Here is a 19,708-nt window from a genome sequence, read left to right as displayed (position 1 = left end):
CTGTGTCTGAGGCTTAGGATGAAGCTGCATGCTCCTGTGTTCTCCTCCAGCAGCCAGCACTCCGGGAACAATTAAAGAGAACTCCCCCAATTGGTGACAGCTAACTTCCCCATTAACTGTTCTCTCATCAGATATGGTCTCTCTGAGTACCTAAGTGAGAAACAGTGGAATTTATATCCCCTGTGTGTGTCCAGGAGTCCTGGAATTGTGGGAGCCAACTGGATTGTAGGAATAGGAATTAATGGGACCTGAACCCAATGCTCCACAGGGTGGGTAAAAGACTCCACGGCAGGCCTAAGGGTAACAATGTTTGCCTATCTAGGCTAATTACAATTATTAAATGAAGCATATAGCTCTGAAATTAATATAAGCTTTTTAATAAAATTAGAATCCAGAAAACTTTTTCTAGACTTTATTTCATATGTTTTTCAAATAAGTAGTTTAAAAACATTTGGGCTAAAATGTTGCCCTTTATAATAATAAGGCACAATATCAACCATTTACTTTACAGTTGTTTTTTTGTGTCATTTGTCACAATGCTGTTATATTTTTTGTGCTTGGACAGTTGTGTCTTTTATAAAAGCTGCCTTTTAAAAAGTAAGCCTATGAAATTGTTCCCTGAGGTCCATGTTTGTCTGAAAAACTTGACCACAGTACCAAATAAAGGGTTCACAGCAACAAATGTTTGGCTTTATATCCTATCATGCTCAGAAATATACACTCTTTTAATTAGTGTAGAAAGGAGGCATAGTTAGTCCCCTTGTTCCTAAACAAATGGGGCTGCCTCTCCAGAACCTTGAACGGAAGAACAAGACAACTCCAAAATGAAAAAACTCACCCTGCTTTATAGAAAAGATTTTTTGTATGCTAGCATTGTGGACATATGTTTTAATATGTGTACAACAAGTGGGTTAAATGCTTCTAACTCTGTCTCTCACATATTGCCCCCCCATTATGCTTCCTCGAAGCCTTAATACTTTCCACATCTTTTCTTCTCCAAGTTTGACACTCACAATGTAACTGTCGGCCCTTCCAGCCTACTTCTTTTTGGGGCACCCACTGTCCCCCTTTTTTCCGCCTCACTTGCATACTTCGGTATGTCCTCATGTTCAATATTTACACTTCTGTTATGACAAGGCATTATGTTAACTTTATGTTCTGGACTCTAAGTGTCTACTGTTCTCTAATAATATAACTTTTGTTGGACCCATCTCAATATGATATACTGAGATTTTATCCCTAAATGATTGACTATACCTTTCACAATATGTTACGTTGTCTTCCAGCAACATGTTTTACTGTACCTTATCTTTTTCTCGAAATAAATTGTTTAAACAAGAAAACAATTCAAACTAATATGAAGAAAAATAAATAAACATCTTTTCTTTATTTGCAGCGAAAAGTTAGTAAAACTGGGGCTGCCTCCTTAATATTGGGAATATCAAGTAGAGATCTTAACAAAAGCGGATCGGATGAAAAATGGATTTTAACTGACAAATGGTCAGTTTTTCATCTGTTTTTGCATTGATAGTGGATGTAAAAAAAAACTGATGAAAAACGGATGAACTAAACTGATGAAATGTACAGTCCATATGTGTGACAGGACCCTTAGGAATAAAAGGATGCCACATCGTTTTATGGAAATGAAAATTATCAGCCTACAGAGGGCTGAATTCCAAGACCCCCCAAAAATCAAAGTAAAAAAATGATGCAGCAGGCTAGTCCATTTTACTGAAATTTCATTTCAGCAACTCAAAATGATACTCAGTATTTTGTATGGCCCCCACGTGCATGTATGCATGCCTGACAACATCGGGGCATGCTCGTAATGAGACAGCGGTATCCTGGGGTATTTCCTCCCAGAACTGGACCAGGGCATCACTGAGCTTCTGAACAGACTCAGGTGCAACCTGGTGGCATCAGATGGACCGAAACATAATGTCCCAGAGGTGTTCTATTGGATTTAGGTCAAGCGAGCGTGAGAGCCATTCAATGGTATCAATTCCTTCATCCTCCAGGAACTGGCTGCATACTCTCGCCATATGAGGCCGGCCATTGTCGTGCACCAGAAGGAACACAGGGCCCACTGCACCAGCGGAGGGTCTGCCAATGGGTCCAAGAATTTCTGTTTAATATATTTTTATTGAAAAGAATGGCATTGTACAACAACAATACAAAGGGGGGAAAAAGTAAAGAAATGGGAATAATTATGCTTAATGACCATGGCCTAAGTATCCTTAAGTTAACCAGATTTTATATTTCCCATTCCTACTTGTATTTTCACAAAATAGAAAACTGCCTGAAAATTGCATAAATATAATGTGCCGACATATTCGCTATAAATGCCAAATAAACAAATAACAACCCCAAACAAAAACAAACAACAACAACAAACAACCCACAAAAAAAAGGGGGGGGAGAGAAAATAAATAATAAAATATAGCATCGAACAGACAGGATCCCAACAGTTACAAAAAAGATAACATCTGAGGATGCCCAGATGGGGCCCAGACTTCCCAGAAAAATTCACCGTTATTTGCTCTTCCATCCACATTATATCGTTCATCCCAACTACCCGATCCTCTATTGTTGCTGTTATTTGGGATTTCCAATGTCTTGGAATTAAGGCTCTTCCTGCCATCAAAAAAAATCAAAATATTCCCTTTTTAATTGATTTAATTGACCCAGGAATTAAACAGAGAAGCACTACCGCAGGAGTCTCCTGCCAATTTTTACCAGTGACCACATGACTGAGTTTAAATATAGCTGACTAAAATGGTTTTATTTTCGAACAAGACCACCATAGATGTAATAATGTGCCTCTCGATTTACCGCATCTCCAGCATAGGTCAGATAGCTGGATTCATTTTATTTAGTAACACTGGACAGCAATACTATTTCATCATAATCTTTGAGTTACCGTATATACTCGAGTATAAGTCGATCCGCAACGTTCACAAGTAGCAGGTAATTGAGCTCATACAATTTATAGAGTTGTCTAGGTATCTAAATCCCCAAATGATTGAATACTGGGCCCATTGGAACGAAAAATTATCAGCAGGTTCCAATTCCTTTAACCACTTCAGCCCCGGAAGGATTTACCCCCTTCCTGACCAGAGCACTTTTTACAATTTGGCACTGCGACGCTTTAACTGCTAATTGCGCGGTCATGCAATGCTGTAACCAAACGAAATTTGCGTCCTTTTCTTCCCACAAATAGAGCTTTCTTTTGATGGTATTTGATCACCTCTGCCGTTTTTATTTTTTGCGCTATACACGGAAAAAGACCGAAAATTTTGAAAAAAAATGATATTTTCTACTTTTTGTTCTAAAAAAAATCCAATAAACTCAATTTTAGTCATACATTTAGGCCAAAATGTATTTGGCCACATGTCTTTGGTAAAAAAAATGTCAATAAGTGTATATTTATTGGTTTGCGCAAAAGTTATAGCGCCTACAAACTAGGGTACATTTTCTGGAATTTACACAGCCTTTAATTTATGACTGCCTATGTCGTTTCTTGAGGTGCTAAAATGGCAGGGCAGTACAAAACCCCCACAAATGACCCCATTTTGGAAAGTAGACACCCAAGGAAATTGCTGAGAGGCATTTTGAGCCCATTGAATATTCATTTTTTTTGTCCCAAGTGATTGAATAATGACAAAAAAAAAAAAAAAAATTACAAAAAGTTGTCACTAAATGATATATTGCTCACACAGGCCATGGGCATATGTGGAATTGCACCCCAAAATACATTTAGCTGCTTCTCCTGAGTATGGGGATACCACATGTGTGGGACTTTTTGGGAGCCTAGCCGCATACGGGGCCCCGAAAACCAATCACTGCCTTCAGGATTTCTAAGGGCGTACATTTTTGATTTTACTCCTCACTACCTATCACAGTTTTGAAGGCCATAAAATGCCCAGATGGCACAAACCCCCCCCAAATGACCCCATTTTGGAAAGTAGACACCCCAAGCTATTTGCTGAGAGGCATGTTGAGTCCATGGAATATTTTATATTTTGACACAAGTTGCGGGAAAGTGACAATTTATTTTTTTTTTTTTTTTTTTTTTTGCACAAAGTTGTCACTAAATGATATATTGCTCACACAGGTCATGGGCATATGTGGAATTGCACCCCAAAATACATTCTGCTGCTTCTCTTGAGTACGGGGATACCACATGTGTGGGACTTTTTAGGAGCCTAGCCACGTACGGGACCCCGAAAACCAATCACCGCCTTCAGGATTTCTAAGGGTGTACATTTTTGATTTCACTCTTCACTGCCTATCACAGTTTCGGAGGTCATGGAATGCCCAGGTGGCACAAACCCCCCCCAAATGACCCCATTTTGGAAAGTAGACACCCCAAGCTATTTGCTGAGAGGCATGGTGAGTATTTTGCAGCTCTCATTTGTTTTTGAAAATGAAGAAAGACAAAAAAAAAATTTTTTTTTTCTTTTTTTAATTTTCAAAACTTTGTGACAAAAAGTGAGGTCTGCAAAATACTCACTATACCGCTCAGCAAATAGCTTTGGGTGTCTACTTTCCAAAATGGGGTCATTTGGGGGGGTTTTGTGCCACCTGGGCATTCCATGGCCTCCGAGACTGTGATAGGCAGTGAAGAGTGAAATCAAAAATTTACGCCCTTAGAAAGCCTGAAGGCGGTGCTTGGTTTTCGGGGTCCCATACGCGGCTAGGCTCCCAAAAAGTCTCACACATGTGGTATCCCCGTACTCAGGAGAAGCAACAGAATGTATTTTGGGGTGTAATTTCACATATTCCCATGGCATGTTTGAGCAATATATCATTTAGTGACAACTTTGTGCAAAAAAAAAAAAAAAAAAAAAAAATTTGTCTCTTTCCCGCAACTTGTGTCACAATATAAAATATTCCATGGACTCGACATGCCTCTCAGCAAATAGCTTGGGGTGTCTACTTTCCAAAATGAGGTCATTTGGGGGGGGTTTGAACTGTCCTGGCATTTTATGCACAACATTTAGAAGCTTATGTCACACATCACCCACTCTTCTAACCACTTGAAGACAAAGCCCTTTCTGACACTTTTTGATTACATGAAAAAATTATTTTTTTTTGCAAGAAAATTACTTTGAACCCCCACACGTTATATATATTTTTAAAGCAAATGCCCTACAGATTAAAATGGTGGGTGTTTAATTTTTTTTTTTCACACAGTATTTGCGCAGAGATTTTTCAAACGCATTTTTTGGGGAAAAAACACACTTTTTTACATTTTAATGCACTAAAACACACTATATTGCCCAAATGTTTGATGAAATAAAAAAGATGATCTTAGGCCGAGTACATGGATACCAAACATGACATGCTTTACAATTGTGCACAAACGTGCAGTGGCACCAAAATAAATACATTTTTAAAAGCCTTTAAAAGCCTTTACAGGTTACCACTTTAGATTTACAGAGGAGGTCTACTGCTAAAATTACTGCCCTCGATCTGACCGTCGCGGTGATACCTCACATGCATGGTGCAATTGCTGTTTACATTTGACGCCAGACCGACGCTTGCGTTCGCCTTAGCGCGAGAGCAGGGGGGACAGGGGTGCTTTTTTTTTTTTTTTTTTTCTTTATTATTTTTTTGCTTTTTTATCTTATTTTAAAACTGTTCCTTTCATTTTTTTTTTTTTAATCATTTTTATTGTTATCTCAGGGAATGTAAATATCCCCTATGATAGCAATAGGTAGTGACAGGTACTCTTTTTTGAAAAAATTGGGGTCTATTAGACCCTAGATTTCTCCTCTGCCCTCAAAGCATCTGACCACACCAAGATCGGTGTGATAAAATGCTTCCCCAATTTCCCAATGGCGCTGTTTACATCCGGCGAAATCTAAGTCATAAAATGCTCGTAGCTTCCGGTTTCTTAGGCCATAGAGATGTTTGGAGCCACTCTGGTCTCTGACCAGCTCTATGGTCAGCTGGCTGAATCACCGGCTGCATTCTCAGGTTCCCTGTTGAGACAGGAGAGCCAGAGAAAAACACGGAAGACGGTGGGGGGGGGGCATTCTCTCCCACTGCTTGTAAAAGCAGTCTAGAGGCTAATTAGCCGCTAGGATTGCTTTTACATGAAAGCCGACCGCTGGCTGAAAAGAATGATACCAAGATGATACCTAAACCTGCAAGCATCATTCTGGTATAACCACTCAAAGTCGTGAATGCTGTACCTGAAGACAAAAAAATGGTTAACAATAAAGCACAGTAAACGGTAAAGTATAAAAAATTGCATACCTGAAAAGCAAACATGATAAAACATAATAACAATAAAACATTGCAGAATAGAATACAGTAAAAAAGAGCAGAAGAATAGAGAGAGAGAGAGAATAGAGAGAGAACAATAAAACGACAACTATTATTTTTTATTTTATATTTTTGTTTGTGTTTTTTTTTTTTTTACACTTTTTTTGTAACTGTAACTTTTATAACTGTAACCGGTTCCAGGTTCGGGTCTCTCAAAATGCGATGGCATCTTGGGAGACCCTGTGAAAGTGTGCCTAGTCTGTGCAATGCTGTACCCTACGCTAATACTCAACTAGTGAATGGTAGCGTTCAAAACATTCACCAATGCAAAGACCAGGATTGTCAGGACAGGGGGGACAATAATAGCGGGTGTCACGCCTATATCCGCGTTTGCTGCAGACACAACATCTTTTTTGGGGGGGTTCGTTGGGTAGGGGTACTCGGGAGGACATAAAAATGCCTCTCGTGCAGCCGACTGCATTTGGTTGGGGATGTGAATGGGGGAAGTACGGGCGCTGCAGAAGTGGTGGGTTCCCAATTAGGATTGGCGAATGCAGCAGGAAGGGCATTATGGGCACGACGGGCCTGTGTTTGTCTTCTTGGTGGCAGCGGGACACTATTTGTGCTTGCCACCTCACCAGCTTGAACTGCACTTATGGGACTCGCCACGTCACCAAGTGTTACTGCAGTGCTGGTTTGACTACGACCGGGGTGTACTAGGCCGCTGGCGCTTGCCAGTTCACCAAAACGCTACCAAAAAAACTGTTAGCGATCGCAGGGATCAGGCCTGACTCTGCGAACGCTGCAGTTATGCGTTTAGTGTTTTGTAAGTGACAGTGATCGATCGATACTGCACTTGGGTGGGCTGGGCTGGGCCGGGCGGAGGGGCAAAACGCAGGTGCTAGCAGGTATCTGGGCTGATCCCACTAACACTGCGTTTTTGGGAACCCTAAACTGCTGGGGACGCCAGTATAGATCTGATCGGATCAGATCAGATATTGATCAGTTCAGATAGTATACCACTAAGGGAGGTGTACGGTGCGTGCGTGGGTGTTAGCGCTACTGGCACTAACCTGACGCTGCCTGGGGCTGGTGCTTGCCAGTTCACCAAAACGCTACCAAAAAAACTGTTAGCGATTGCAGGGATCAGGCCTGACTCTGCGAACGCTGCAGTTATGCGTTTAGTGTTTTGTAAGTGACAGTGATCGATCGATACTGCACTTGGGTGGGCTGGGCTGGGCCGGGCGGAGGGGCAAAACGCAGGTGCTAGCAGGTATCTGGGCTGATCCCGCTAACACTGCGTTTTTGGGAATCCTAAACTGCTGGGGACGCTATTATAGATCTGATCGGATCAGATATTGATGCGTTCAGATACTATACCACTAAGGGAGGTGTACGGTGCGTGGGTGTTAGCACTACTGGCACTAACCTGACGCTGCCTGGGGCTGGTGCTTGCCATTTCACCAAAACGCTACCAAAAAAACTGTTAGCGATCGCAGGGATCAGGCCTGACTCTGCGAACGCTGCAGTTATGCGTTTAGTGTTTTGTAAGTGACAGTGATCGATCGATACTGCACTTGGGTGGGCTGGGCCGAGCCGGGCGGAGGGGCAAAATGCAGGTGCTAGCAGGTATCTGGGCTGATCCCGCTAACACTGCGTTTTTGGGAACCCTAAACTGCTGGGGACGCTAGTATAGACCTGATCGGATCAGATATTGATCTGTACAGATACTATACCACTAAGGGAGGCGTATGCTGCGTGCGTGGGTGTTAGCGGTACTGGCGCTAATCTGACGCTGCCTGGGGCGACGCATATCACCGCCGGGCGATCAGGGGGCTAAATCTTTATTCGGTAATAAACGGCGGGTGCCCTGACACTATAAAAAATTAACAAACTAACCAGCGTCACCCGTAACGGTTATACAGTGATCAGTGGTGAAAGGGTTAACTAGGGGGCAATCAAGGGGTTAAAACATTTATTCGGTAGTATATGGGGGTCCCTGCCGCTATAAAACGCTGACGGCGAACCTAAATATTTACCTCACTAACTAGCGTCACCAGCGACACTAATACAGCGATCAGAAAAATGATCGCTTAGCGACACTGGTGACAGGGGGTGATCAAGGGGTTAAAACTTTATTAGGGGGGGTTAGGGGGGTATCCTAGACCTAAAGGGGGCCTAACACTCACTGCCCTAACACTGTAACTGTCACAAACTGACACCAATACAGTAATCAGAAAAAAAAAAAAAAAAAAAAAAAAAACAGCTTGGTGTCAGTTTGTGACGGGGGGGGGGTGATTGGGGGGGGATCGGGGGGCGATCGGGGGGGGATCGGGGTGTTTTGTGTGCCTGGCATGTTCTACTGTGTGTGTGTGTGTGTTTGTTGGTGCACTCACATTGCAGTCTTCTCTCCTCGGCCCGGAACGGAAAATGCCGAGCCGAGGAGAGATGACATCATTTCCTCTGCCTCTGTGTACAATACAGAGGCAGGGAAATGATCCCATTGGCTGGGAGCAATCGCGAGGGGGGGGCCACGAATGGATGGCCTCCCCCTCACCACCGATCGCCGTGGGAGATTTGCCGACCGCCGCAGGCACCGGGGGGGGTCCGATCGGACCCCCCACCCGCGGGCAGGCAAGGACGTACCTGTACGTCCTTTTGCCTGCCCGTGCCATTCTGCCGACGTATATAGTCGTGCGGCGGTCGGCAAGTGGTTAAAAGCGCTAGAAATGCAATTATTGGATTAGTTATGTGGAGCAAGAGATTGTCTGCAAACAAACAAAGCTTGTATTGCTTACCAACAATTTCAACACCCTGTATTGAGTTGTTAGCATGTAAGGCCATCGCCAAATGCTCCATTGCTAGTATATACAGAGGTGGCGAGAGGGGACACCCCTGGCGGGTTCCACTCGATAAATGAATCGGATCTGAAAAAAGGCCATTCACTTTAATACGAGCTGATGGAGCAGAATACAAAGCCATGATTTTTTTAATTAAGCCTGAAGATAAACCTAGTTATTCTAATGTTGCTTTCAAAAACTCCCAATCAAATGCCTTTTTCGCATCTAGCGAAAGAAGACACAACGGGACTTCTTGTAGCTGGCAGTGTGAGATAAGAGATAATATTTTAATAGTGTTATCCCTTGCTTCTTGAGTTTGGACAAAGCCCACCTGATCTAAACCAATAATAGAAGGAATAACTGCTTGTAAATGATCTGCTATTATTTTAGCATATATTTGAAGGTCAACATTTATTAAAGTCAATAACTTAAACATTCGGCAGGATCTTTCTGGTCTTTATGAATGAGAGTAGTATGAGCTTCCTGTGCTTGATGAGAGAAAGTACATGAATCTGAAATTGAGTTGAATGTAGCGTCCAAAATTGGTGATAAAACGTCCTGAATTTTTTTTTTTAAAACACAGTTGAAAAACCCTCAGGACCTTAACTGTTTGTTGAATTTCCAGTGCAGCTAAAGGCATATTCAATAAGTTAGCAGTATCCTAAATCTAATCTTGGAAGGGCCATATTCAAAATGTATTGGGCCATTATTTTGCGCCCCTTTGTGTTGGTAGGTACCGTGAGGGGATTAGTAATATTATAAAGTGTCCTATAATATTCTTGAAAGGTCTAAGCAATGTCTTCAGAAGTATGTACCAATTCCTTTTTAGGGCATCAAAGTTTGGGAATATAAGTACAATTTGGTTTAGTGCGAATTGACCTGGCCAGTGGTCTACCCGCCTTATTACCAAATTCATACATAGTTCTATGCATTCGGTCTTTATGTTTAAAATATGCCATGTCAAGTATATGTAAAAGATCTTTACGTTTCTTTTCTAATAGCTGAAATACATGAGCCTCAAGTGAACATTTATGGGCAAGCTTAAGCTTATGAATTTCCTGTAGGAGCTGTGTAATCTCTGCAGAATGTGTTTTTTTTAAATATGCACCTTCAGAAATGAGGACCCCCTTAAGACACACTTCAAAGCCTCCCATTTAAGTGGTTGCGTTGTCGCTGGGTTGCACTGGGTCCAAGGATTTCAGCCTGCTTACTAATGGTAGTCAGGGTGCCATTGTCTAGCCTATAAAGGTCTGTCATGTGCTCAGGGTGAATGTGCTCTCATCTGTGAAAAGCACAGGGTGCCAGTGGCACACCTGCCAATTCTGGTGTTCAATGGCAAATGCCAATCGAGCTCCACGATGCTGGACAGTAAGCACAGGGCCCACCAGAGGACGTCTGGCCCTCAGGCCACCCTCATGAAGTCTGTTTCTGATTGTTTGGTCAGACACATTCACACCAGTGGCTTGCTGAAGGTCACTTTGTAGGGCTCTGGCAGTGCTCATCCTGTTTCTCCTTGCACTAAGGAGCAGATACCGGTCCTGCTGATGGGTTAAGGACCTTCCACTGCCCTGTCCAGCTCTCCTAGAGTAACTGCCTGTCTCCTGGAATCTCGTCCATGCTCTTGGGAGACACAGCAAACCTTCTGGCAATGGCACAAATTGATGTGCCATCCTGGAGGAGTTGGACTGCCTGTGCAACCTCTATAGGGTCCAGGTATCACCTCATGCTACCAGTAGTGACGCTGACCCTAACCAAATGCAAAACTAGTGAAAAACAGTCAGAAAAGATGAGTAGGGAAAAAAATCTCAGTAGCCTCCACCTGTAAAACCATTCCTGTTTTGGAGGTTATGTCATTGCTGTCCATCTAGTGCACCTCTTGTTAATTTCATTAACACCAAAGCAGCTAAAACTGATAAACAACCCCCCTACTTAACTACCAGCTCAAGCTTTACTCTGATTAAAAAGTGTTCCTTTAATTTTTTTTGAGCAGTATATATTTCCAATATATATATATATATATATATATATATATATATATATATATATATATATATATATTTTTTTTTTTTTTTTTGTGTGCCTATATATATATATATATATATATAGATCTATATAAATATATATATATATTTATATATATATATTTATATAGATCTATATATATATAGATCTATTATAGATCTATTTATATATATCTATATAGTTCCAAGGTAAAAATACAAATTATATGTAATCAGATTACACATAGTATTTAACATTTAATATTAGTACCATTTTTATTTTCTAGTACCCCTTAACTTTATGTATAGTAGATGTCTTACAAGCAATTGTTTATAAATCATCATCAATATCATCAATCATAATCATCAAAATCATCATCATCATTCATCAATATCATCATCATCATTCATCAATCATCATCATCAATATCATCATCTTTTAGGATGTTTTCTCCTGTGAGCGTTGTGGGGTTGGCTGTGACAATACAGTGTCATGTTATGAATACATAAATAATTTCTGCTTCAAAATAATAATACTGTATAATATTTTTAATTAATTTTAAATACATTTTTAATTAAAAAAAAAACTCCAGCTATAGTTTTGTAATATTTATTTACAGGTACTTATATAGGAATAAATAAATTATTTAATAAAAAACAAATGGTATTATTATTATTCAGTAAGTGTTAAAAATAAGGAAACTTTGTTCCAAGTGTCATTGCCTGTACAGGAGAAAATTCAGGAGAGGGAATAAGCTATAAAATTATTTGAGACAACCTATTTCTGAAGAATCCAAAGACCAGTACACTAGTACAGCGCATCTTTTTACTCTAAACATTTTCAAAAACATTTCAAAATCATCAGTTGTCTACTGCTAACCCGCAAATTTAAAAATAAAAAAAACATTTTCCTTAATGCTTAATCTATTCTGTACTGAGAGACACGTTGATCTTCATAATTGTTTCAGGTTGGTGGCTTGGAATATATTAGAGTTGTTTGATAAGTATAACATGGAAAAAAAAAAGTGAATACTGTGCTTCAATCTGGTTGGTCAAATTCCTTAACACAAGTTACAATCTAATTGTACAATCTCCTTTGGATCTACCAACTTTGTATAACCTGCCTGACTAGATACATATTGATTGGATAATTTAGGTAGTTCCTCAAATTGAAACATTTTGGTAGATCTAAAACTGATTGTACAGAATTCATAGGGTTGGATTGTGACGTGAGTGGTAAGCCTTACACCTGTTAAGGATAGATAATAGGTTTATATTCAAAGATGCTTTATTTGATTATTCTAGTTATAATGAACGCATTTAGTGATCTTTTACAATATATAACCTTGAAACTAATTATATATTGGATACCAATGACTGTGGGGTGGATGGCATTGCCAGAAGCAGAGTCATCAATAGGAACCCAAATATTTCATTTATACTGATATATTGAGTTCATCTACAAAATATATTTTAAAAATTTGTTTAGAGTGCTCAACTAAACCACGTGACCACAGAACATTGCTGGGTGTACATTAAAAGTAAGTATGTTTGACAGCCTTGTAGCTCTTACCTTCGATAATGAGGAACAAGTAAAAGAGATGCATGTCTCATCAGCAGGGAAGGTGTTATAAACATTTACAGTAAATTCTAATCACTACTTTTTCCACCCCGGAAATGTTACCTTCACTAGACATACTCTCTAGAAAAACTCCTCCTGTTTAAAAAAGAAAAGAAAAAGAGAAGCAGAACGCAAACTGGTTCATGCTACAGAAATTAAATGTATACATACATTTGTACTATTATAATATAACTATAATACAAAGTGATAATAAGGTGGACTTATACTATACTATGCTTCTTCACACATAATAGAGAATGGTGGGAAGGGGTATTAATGTACTGATAATCTTATGCAGATACAATAATATTCATGCTCCCTCTATTAAAGAAAAAAAATGCCATTCATAAAAGAATGTAAAAACATATTGTACATACAGAAGGTAATGAAAAGGGCTCTCACTACAGGGGCCACAACCTAAAGCATTGACTGTAGAAAAAAATATTTTTGAAAGGCAGGACTTTTGAGGCACCACAATAAACACATTATATTTACAAAAAAACAAGATATCTTTATTCATACAAAATTTAAAATATTTGTATAAAATGCCTCTAGAAAACAGGACAGATTTGTGCAATGAAGACCTCCAAAATTGCATACAGTATATCCAAATCACCCACTTAATTGGAGTACATTAACCACTTCAGCCCCGGAAGGATTTACCCCCTTCCTGACCAGAGCACTTTTTACAATTTGGCACTGCGTCACTTTAACTGCTAATTGCGCGGTCATGCAATGCTGTACCCAAACGAAATTTGCGTCCTTTTCATCCCAGAAATAGAGCTTTCTTTTTATGGTATTTGATCACCTCTGCCGTTTTTATTTTTTGCGCTATACACGGAAAAAAACCGAAAATTTTGAAAAAAATTGATATTTTCTACTTTTTGTTCTAAAAAAATCCAATAAACTCAATTTTAGTCATACATTTAGGCCAAAATGTATTCGGCCACATGTCTTTGGTAAAAAAAATGTCAATAAGTGTATATTTATTGGTTTGCGCAAAAGTTATAGCGCCTACAAACTAGGGTACATTTTCTGGAATTTACACAGCCTTTAATTTATGACTGCCTATGTCGTTTCTTGAGGTGCTAAAATGGCAGGGCAGTACAAAACCCCCACAAATGACCCCATTTTGAAAAGTAGACACCCCAAGGAAATTGCTGAGAGGCATGTCGAGCCCATTGAATATTAATTTTTTTTGTCCCAAGTGATTGAATAATGACAAAAAAAAAAATTACAAAAAGTTGTCACTAAATGATATATTGCTCACACAAGCCATGGGCATATGTGGAATTGCACCCCAAAATACATTTAGCTGCTTCTCCTGAGTATGGGGATACCACATGTGTGGGACTTTTTGGGAGCCTAGCCGCGTATGGGGCCCCAAAAACCAATCACTGCCTTCAGGATTTCTAAGGGCGTACATTTTTGATTTTACTCCTCACTACCTATCACAGTTTTGAATGCCATAAAATGCCCAGATGGCATAAACCCCCCCCCAAATGACCCCATTTTGGAAAGTAGACACCCCAAGCTATTTGCTTTGAGGCATGTTGAGTCCATGGAATGTTTTATATTTTGACACAAGTTGCGGGAAACTGACAAATTTTTTTTTTGCACAAAGTTGTCACTTAATGATATATTGCTCAGACAGGCCATGGGCATATGTAGAATTGCACCCCAAAATACATTTAGCTGCTTCTCCTAAGTATGGGGATACCACATGTGTGGGACTTTTTAGGAGCCTAGCCGTGTACGGGGCCCCCGAAAACCAATCACCGCCTTCAGGATTTCTAAGGGCGTGAATTTTTGATTTCACTCTTCACTGCCTATCACAGTTTCGGAGGCCATGGAATGCCCAGGTGGCACAAACCCCCCCCAAATGACCCCATTTTGGAAAGTAGACACCCCAAGCTATTTGCTGAGAGGCATGGTGAGTATTTTGCAGCTCTCATTTGTTTTTGAAAATAAAGAAAGACTTTTTTTTTTTTTCTTTTTTCAATTTTCAAAACTTTGTGACAAAATGTGAGGTTTGCAAAATACTCACTATACCGCTCAGCAAATAGCTTGGGATGTCTACTTTCCAAAATAGGGTCATTTGGGGGTTTTTTTTGCCACCTGGGCATTCCATGGCCTCCGAAACTGTGATAGGCAGTGAAGAGTGAAATCAAAAATTTACGCCCTTAGAAAGCCTGAAGGTGGTGCTTGGTTTTCGGGGTCCCGTGCGCGGCTAGGCTCCCAAAAAGTCCCACACATGTGGTATCCCCGTACTCAGGAGAAGCAACAGAATGTATTTTGGGGTGTAATTTTACATATTCCCATGGCATGTTTGAGCAATATATCATTTAGTGACAACTTTGTGCAAAAAAAAAAAAAAAATTGTCTCTTTCCCGCAACTTGTGTCACAATATAAAATATTCCATGGACTCGACATGCCTCTCAGCAAATAGCTTAGGGTGTCTACTTTCCAAAATGGGGTCATTTGGGGGGGTTTTGAACTGTCCTGGCATTTTATGCACAACATTTAGAAGCTTATGTCACACATCACCCACTCTTCTAACCACTTGAAGACAAAGCCCTTTCTGACACTTTTTGATTACATTAAAAAATTATTTTTTTTTGCAAGAAAATTACTTTGAACCCCCACACATTATATATTTTTTTAAAGCAAATGCCCTACAGATTAAAATGGTGGGTGTTTCATTTTTTTTTTCACACAGTATTTGCGCAGCGATTTTTCAAACGCATTTTTTGGGGAAAAAACACACTTTTTAAAATTTTAATGCACTAAAACACACTATATTGCCCAAATGTTTGATGAAATAAAAAAGATGATCTTAGGCCGAGTACATGGATACCAAACATGACATGCTTTAAAATTGCGCACAAAGGTGCAGTGGCGACAAACTAAATACATTTTTAAAAGCCTTTAAAAGCCTTTACAGGTTACCACTTTAGATTTACAGAGGAGGTCTACTGCTAAAATTATTGCCCTCGATCTGACCTTCGTGGTGATACCTCACATGCATGGTGCAATTGCTGTTTACATTTGACGCCAGACCGACGCTTGCGTTCGCCTTAGCGCGAGAGCAGGGGGGACAGGGGTGCTTTTTTTTTTTTTTTTTTTTTTTTTTCTTTATTTTTTTTTGCTTTTTTATCTTATATTTAAACTGTTCCTTTCATATTTTTTTTTAAAAATCATTTTTATTGTTATCTCAGGGAATGTAAATATCCCCTATCATAGCAATAGGTAGTGACAGGTACTCTTTTTTGAAAAAATTGGGGTCTATTAGACCCTAGATTTCTCCTCTGCCCTCAAAGCATCTGACCACACCAAGATCGGTTTGATAAAATGCTTTCCCAATTTCCCAATGGCGCTGTTTACATCCGGCAAAATCTAAGTCATAAAATGCTCGTAGCTTCCGGTTTCTTAGGCCATAGAGATGTTTGGAGCCACTCTGGTCTCTGATCAGCTCTATGGTCAGCTGGCTGAATCACCGGCTGCATTCTCAGGTTCCCTGTTGAGACAGGAGAGCCAGAGAAAAACACGGAAGACGGTGGGGGGGGGGGCATTCCCTCCCACTGCTTGTAAAAGCAGTCTAGAGGCTAATTAGCCGCTAGGATTGCTTTTACATGAAAGCCAACCTCTGGCTGAAAAGAATGATACCAAGATGATACCTAAACCTGCAGGCATCATTCTGGTATAACAACTCAAAGTCGTGAATGGCGTACCTGAAGACAAAAAAATGGTTAACAATAAAGCACAGTAAACGGTAAAGTATAAAAAATTGCAGACCTGAAAAACAAACATGATAAAACATAATAACAATAAAACATTGCAGAATAGAATACAGTAAAAAAGAGCAGAACAATAGAGAGAGAATAGAGAGAGAGAGAACAATAAAACGACAACTTTTTTTTTTATTTTATATTTTTGTATGTTTTTTTTTTTGTTTTTTTTTTTTACACTTTTTTTTGTAACTAACTTTTATAACTGTAACCGGTTCCAGGTTCGGGTCTCTCAAAATGTGATGGCATCTTGGGAGACCCTGTGAAAGTGTGCCTAGCCTGTGCAATGCTGTACCCTATGCTAATACTCAACTAGTGTATGGTAGCGTTCAAAACATTCACCAATGCAAAGACCAGGATTGTCAGGACAGGAGGGACAATAATAGCGGGTGTCACGCCTATATCCTCGCTTGCTGCAGACACAACATCTTTTTTGGGGGGGTTCGTTGGGTAGGGGTACTCGGGAGGACATAAAGAAAATGCCTCTCATGCAGCCGACTGCATTTGGTTGGGGATGTGAATGGGGGAAGTACGGGCGCTGCAGAAGTGGTGGGTTCCCAATTAGGATTGGCGAATGCAGCAGGAAGGGCATTATGGGCACGACGGGCCTGTGTTTGTCTTTTTGGTGGCAGCGGGACACTACTTGTGCTTGCCACCTCACCAGCTTGAACTGCATTTATGGGACTCGCCACGTCACCAAGTGTTACTGCAGTGCTGGTTTGACTACGACCGGGGTGTACTAGGCCGCTGGTGCTTGCCAGTTCACCAAAACGCTACCAAAAAAACTGTTAGCGATCGCAGGGATCAGGCCTGACTCTGCGAACGCTGCAGTTATGCGTTTAGTGTTTTGTAAGTGACAGTGATCGATCGATACTGCACTTGGGTGGGCTGGGCCGGGCTGGGCGGAGGGGCAAAACGCAGGTGCTAGCAGGTATCTGGGCTGATCCCACTAACACTGCGTTTTTGGGAACCCTAAACTGCTGGGGATGCTAGTATAGATCTGATCGGATCAGGTATTGATCTGATCAGATACTATACCACTAAGGGAGGTGTACGGTGCGTGCGTGGGTGTTAGCGCGACTGGCGCTAACCTGACGCTGCCTGGGGCTGGTGCTTGCCAGTTCACCAAAACGCTACCAAAAAAACTGTTAGCGATCGCAGGGATCAGGCCTGACTCTACGAACGCTGCAGTTATGTGTTTAGTGTTTTGTAAGTGACAGTGATCGATCGATACTGCACTTGGGTGGGCTGGGCTGGGCGGAGGGGCAAAACGCAGGTGCTAGCAGGTATCTGGGCTGATCCCGCTAACACTGCGTTTTTGGGAACCCTAAACTGCTGGGGACGCTAGTATAGATCTGATCGGATCAGATATTGATGCGTTCAGATACTATACCACTAAGGAAGGTGTACGGTGCGTGTGTGGGTGTTAGCGCGACTGGCGCTAACCTGACGCTGCCTGGGGCTGGTGCTTGCCAGTTCACCAAAACGCTACCAAAAAAACTGTTAGCGATCGCAGGGATCAGGCCTGACTCTGCGAACGCTGCAGTTATGCGTTTAGTGTTTTGTAAGTGACAGTGATCGATCGATACTGCACTTGGGTGGGCTGGGCTGGGCCGGACGGAGGGGCAAAACGCAGGTGCTAGCGGGTATCTGGGCTGATCCCGCTAACACTGCGTTTTTGGGAACCCTAAACTGCTGGGGACGCTAGTATAGATCTGATCGGATCAGATATTGATCCATTCAGATACTATACCAGTAAGGGAGGCGTATGCTGCGTGCGTGGGTGTTAGCAGTACTGGCGCTAATCTGACGCTGCCTGGGGCGACGCATATCACCGCCGGGCGATCAGGGGGCTAAACCTTTATTCGGTAAAAAACGGCGGGTGCCCTGACACTATGAAAAATAAACCAACTAACCAGCGCCACCCGTAACGGTTATACGGTGATCAGTGGTGAAAGGGTTAACTAGGGGGCAATCAAGGGGTTAAAACATTTATTAGATAGTATATGGGGGTCCCTGTCGCTATAAAATGCTGACGGCGAACCTAAATATTTACGTTCCTAACTAGCGTCACCAGCGACACTCAGAAAAATGATCGCTTAGCGACACTGGTGACAGGGGGTGGTCAAGGGGTTAAAACTTTATTAGGGGGGGTTAGGGGGGTACCCTAGACCTAAAGGGGGGGTAAAACTCACTGTCCTACCACACTAACTGTCACTAACTGACACCCTGCAGTAATCAGAAAAAAAAAAAAAAATACTGCTTGGTGTCAGTGTTACAGAGAGGGGGGAGGGGTGATTGGGGGGGGGTCGGGGGGCGATCAGGGGTGTTTTGTGTGCCTGGCATGTTCTACTGTGTGTGTGTGTGTGTGTTGGTGCACTTACATGTCTTCTCTCCTCGGCGCTAGAACGGAAACTGCCGAGCCGAGGAGAGATGACATCACATCCTCTGCCTGTGTGTACTATACACAGGCAGGGGATGTTCCTCATTGGCTGGGAGCGATCGCGAAGGGGGGGCCACGATCAGATGGTCTCCCCCTCGTCTCTCATCGCTCCTAGCCAAATGCCGACCGCCGCTGGCACCGGGGGGGGGGGTCCGATCGGACCCCCCGCCCGCGGGAAGGCAATCACTTATGGGTACGTGATTTTGCCTGCCCGTGCCATTCTGCTCACGTATATATGCGTGAGGCGGTCGGCAAGTGGTTAAAACATCAGGGGACAAAGCCTCTTTACAACAAACTATTACACTCCCATGGTGGTTGTAATGGATGGAGATAACTCGACGCGCTTCCTGGACCCACCAGTCTGCTTCATCATGAGCCAGGAGGTCAAAATGTTGTACAGTAGCAAAAAAACCAAAACATTAATACTAGGGATGGGCTGAACGACCCCCTGTTAATTTTGCACCAGAACTTTAGAACATCGCAAAAGTTCAGAACCGAATAATGAACCCCATTGAAGTCTGTGGGACCTGAACTGTAAAAATCAAAAGTGCCAATTTTGAAGGCTTATATGCACTAATTGGGTATACAATGGTTATGGGGTCCGGGTACTGGCTCGGGAGACATGTATCAAGGGAAAAAAAATTGTAAAAAAATTAATTTTTTAAATGAGAAGTGATTTATTGATGTTTAAAGTGAAAGCAAAAAAAATGAGACATAACAAGAAAAATAAAAAATATATTTT

The 19,708-nt window shown here is 41.4% G+C and overlaps 1 protein-coding gene across 1 annotated transcript in view; it reads right to left on the bottom strand.

The window, feature by feature from the left end:
- LOC141117454 (uncharacterized) overlaps positions 1 to 12,745 on the bottom strand; it is a 54,241-nt gene extending 41,496 nt beyond the window's left edge. The window contains exon 1 of the mRNA XM_073610325.1: positions 12,687 to 12,745. Coding sequence (XP_073466426.1) covers positions 12,687 to 12,720 — 34 coding nt within the window. The 5' untranslated portion in view covers positions 12,721 to 12,745. The remainder of the gene's footprint in view (positions 1 to 12,686) is intronic.
- Positions 12,746 to 19,708: the final 6,963 nt, after the last annotated feature.

Source organism: Aquarana catesbeiana, linkage group LG13 (assembly GCF_042186555.1).
Source record: "Aquarana catesbeiana isolate 2022-GZ linkage group LG13, ASM4218655v1, whole genome shotgun sequence".
Taxonomy (NCBI): Eukaryota; Metazoa; Chordata; class Amphibia; order Anura; family Ranidae; genus Aquarana; species Aquarana catesbeiana.
Note: the sequence above shows the minus strand (reverse complement) of the source record. Positions and strands in the feature narration are given on the sequence as shown.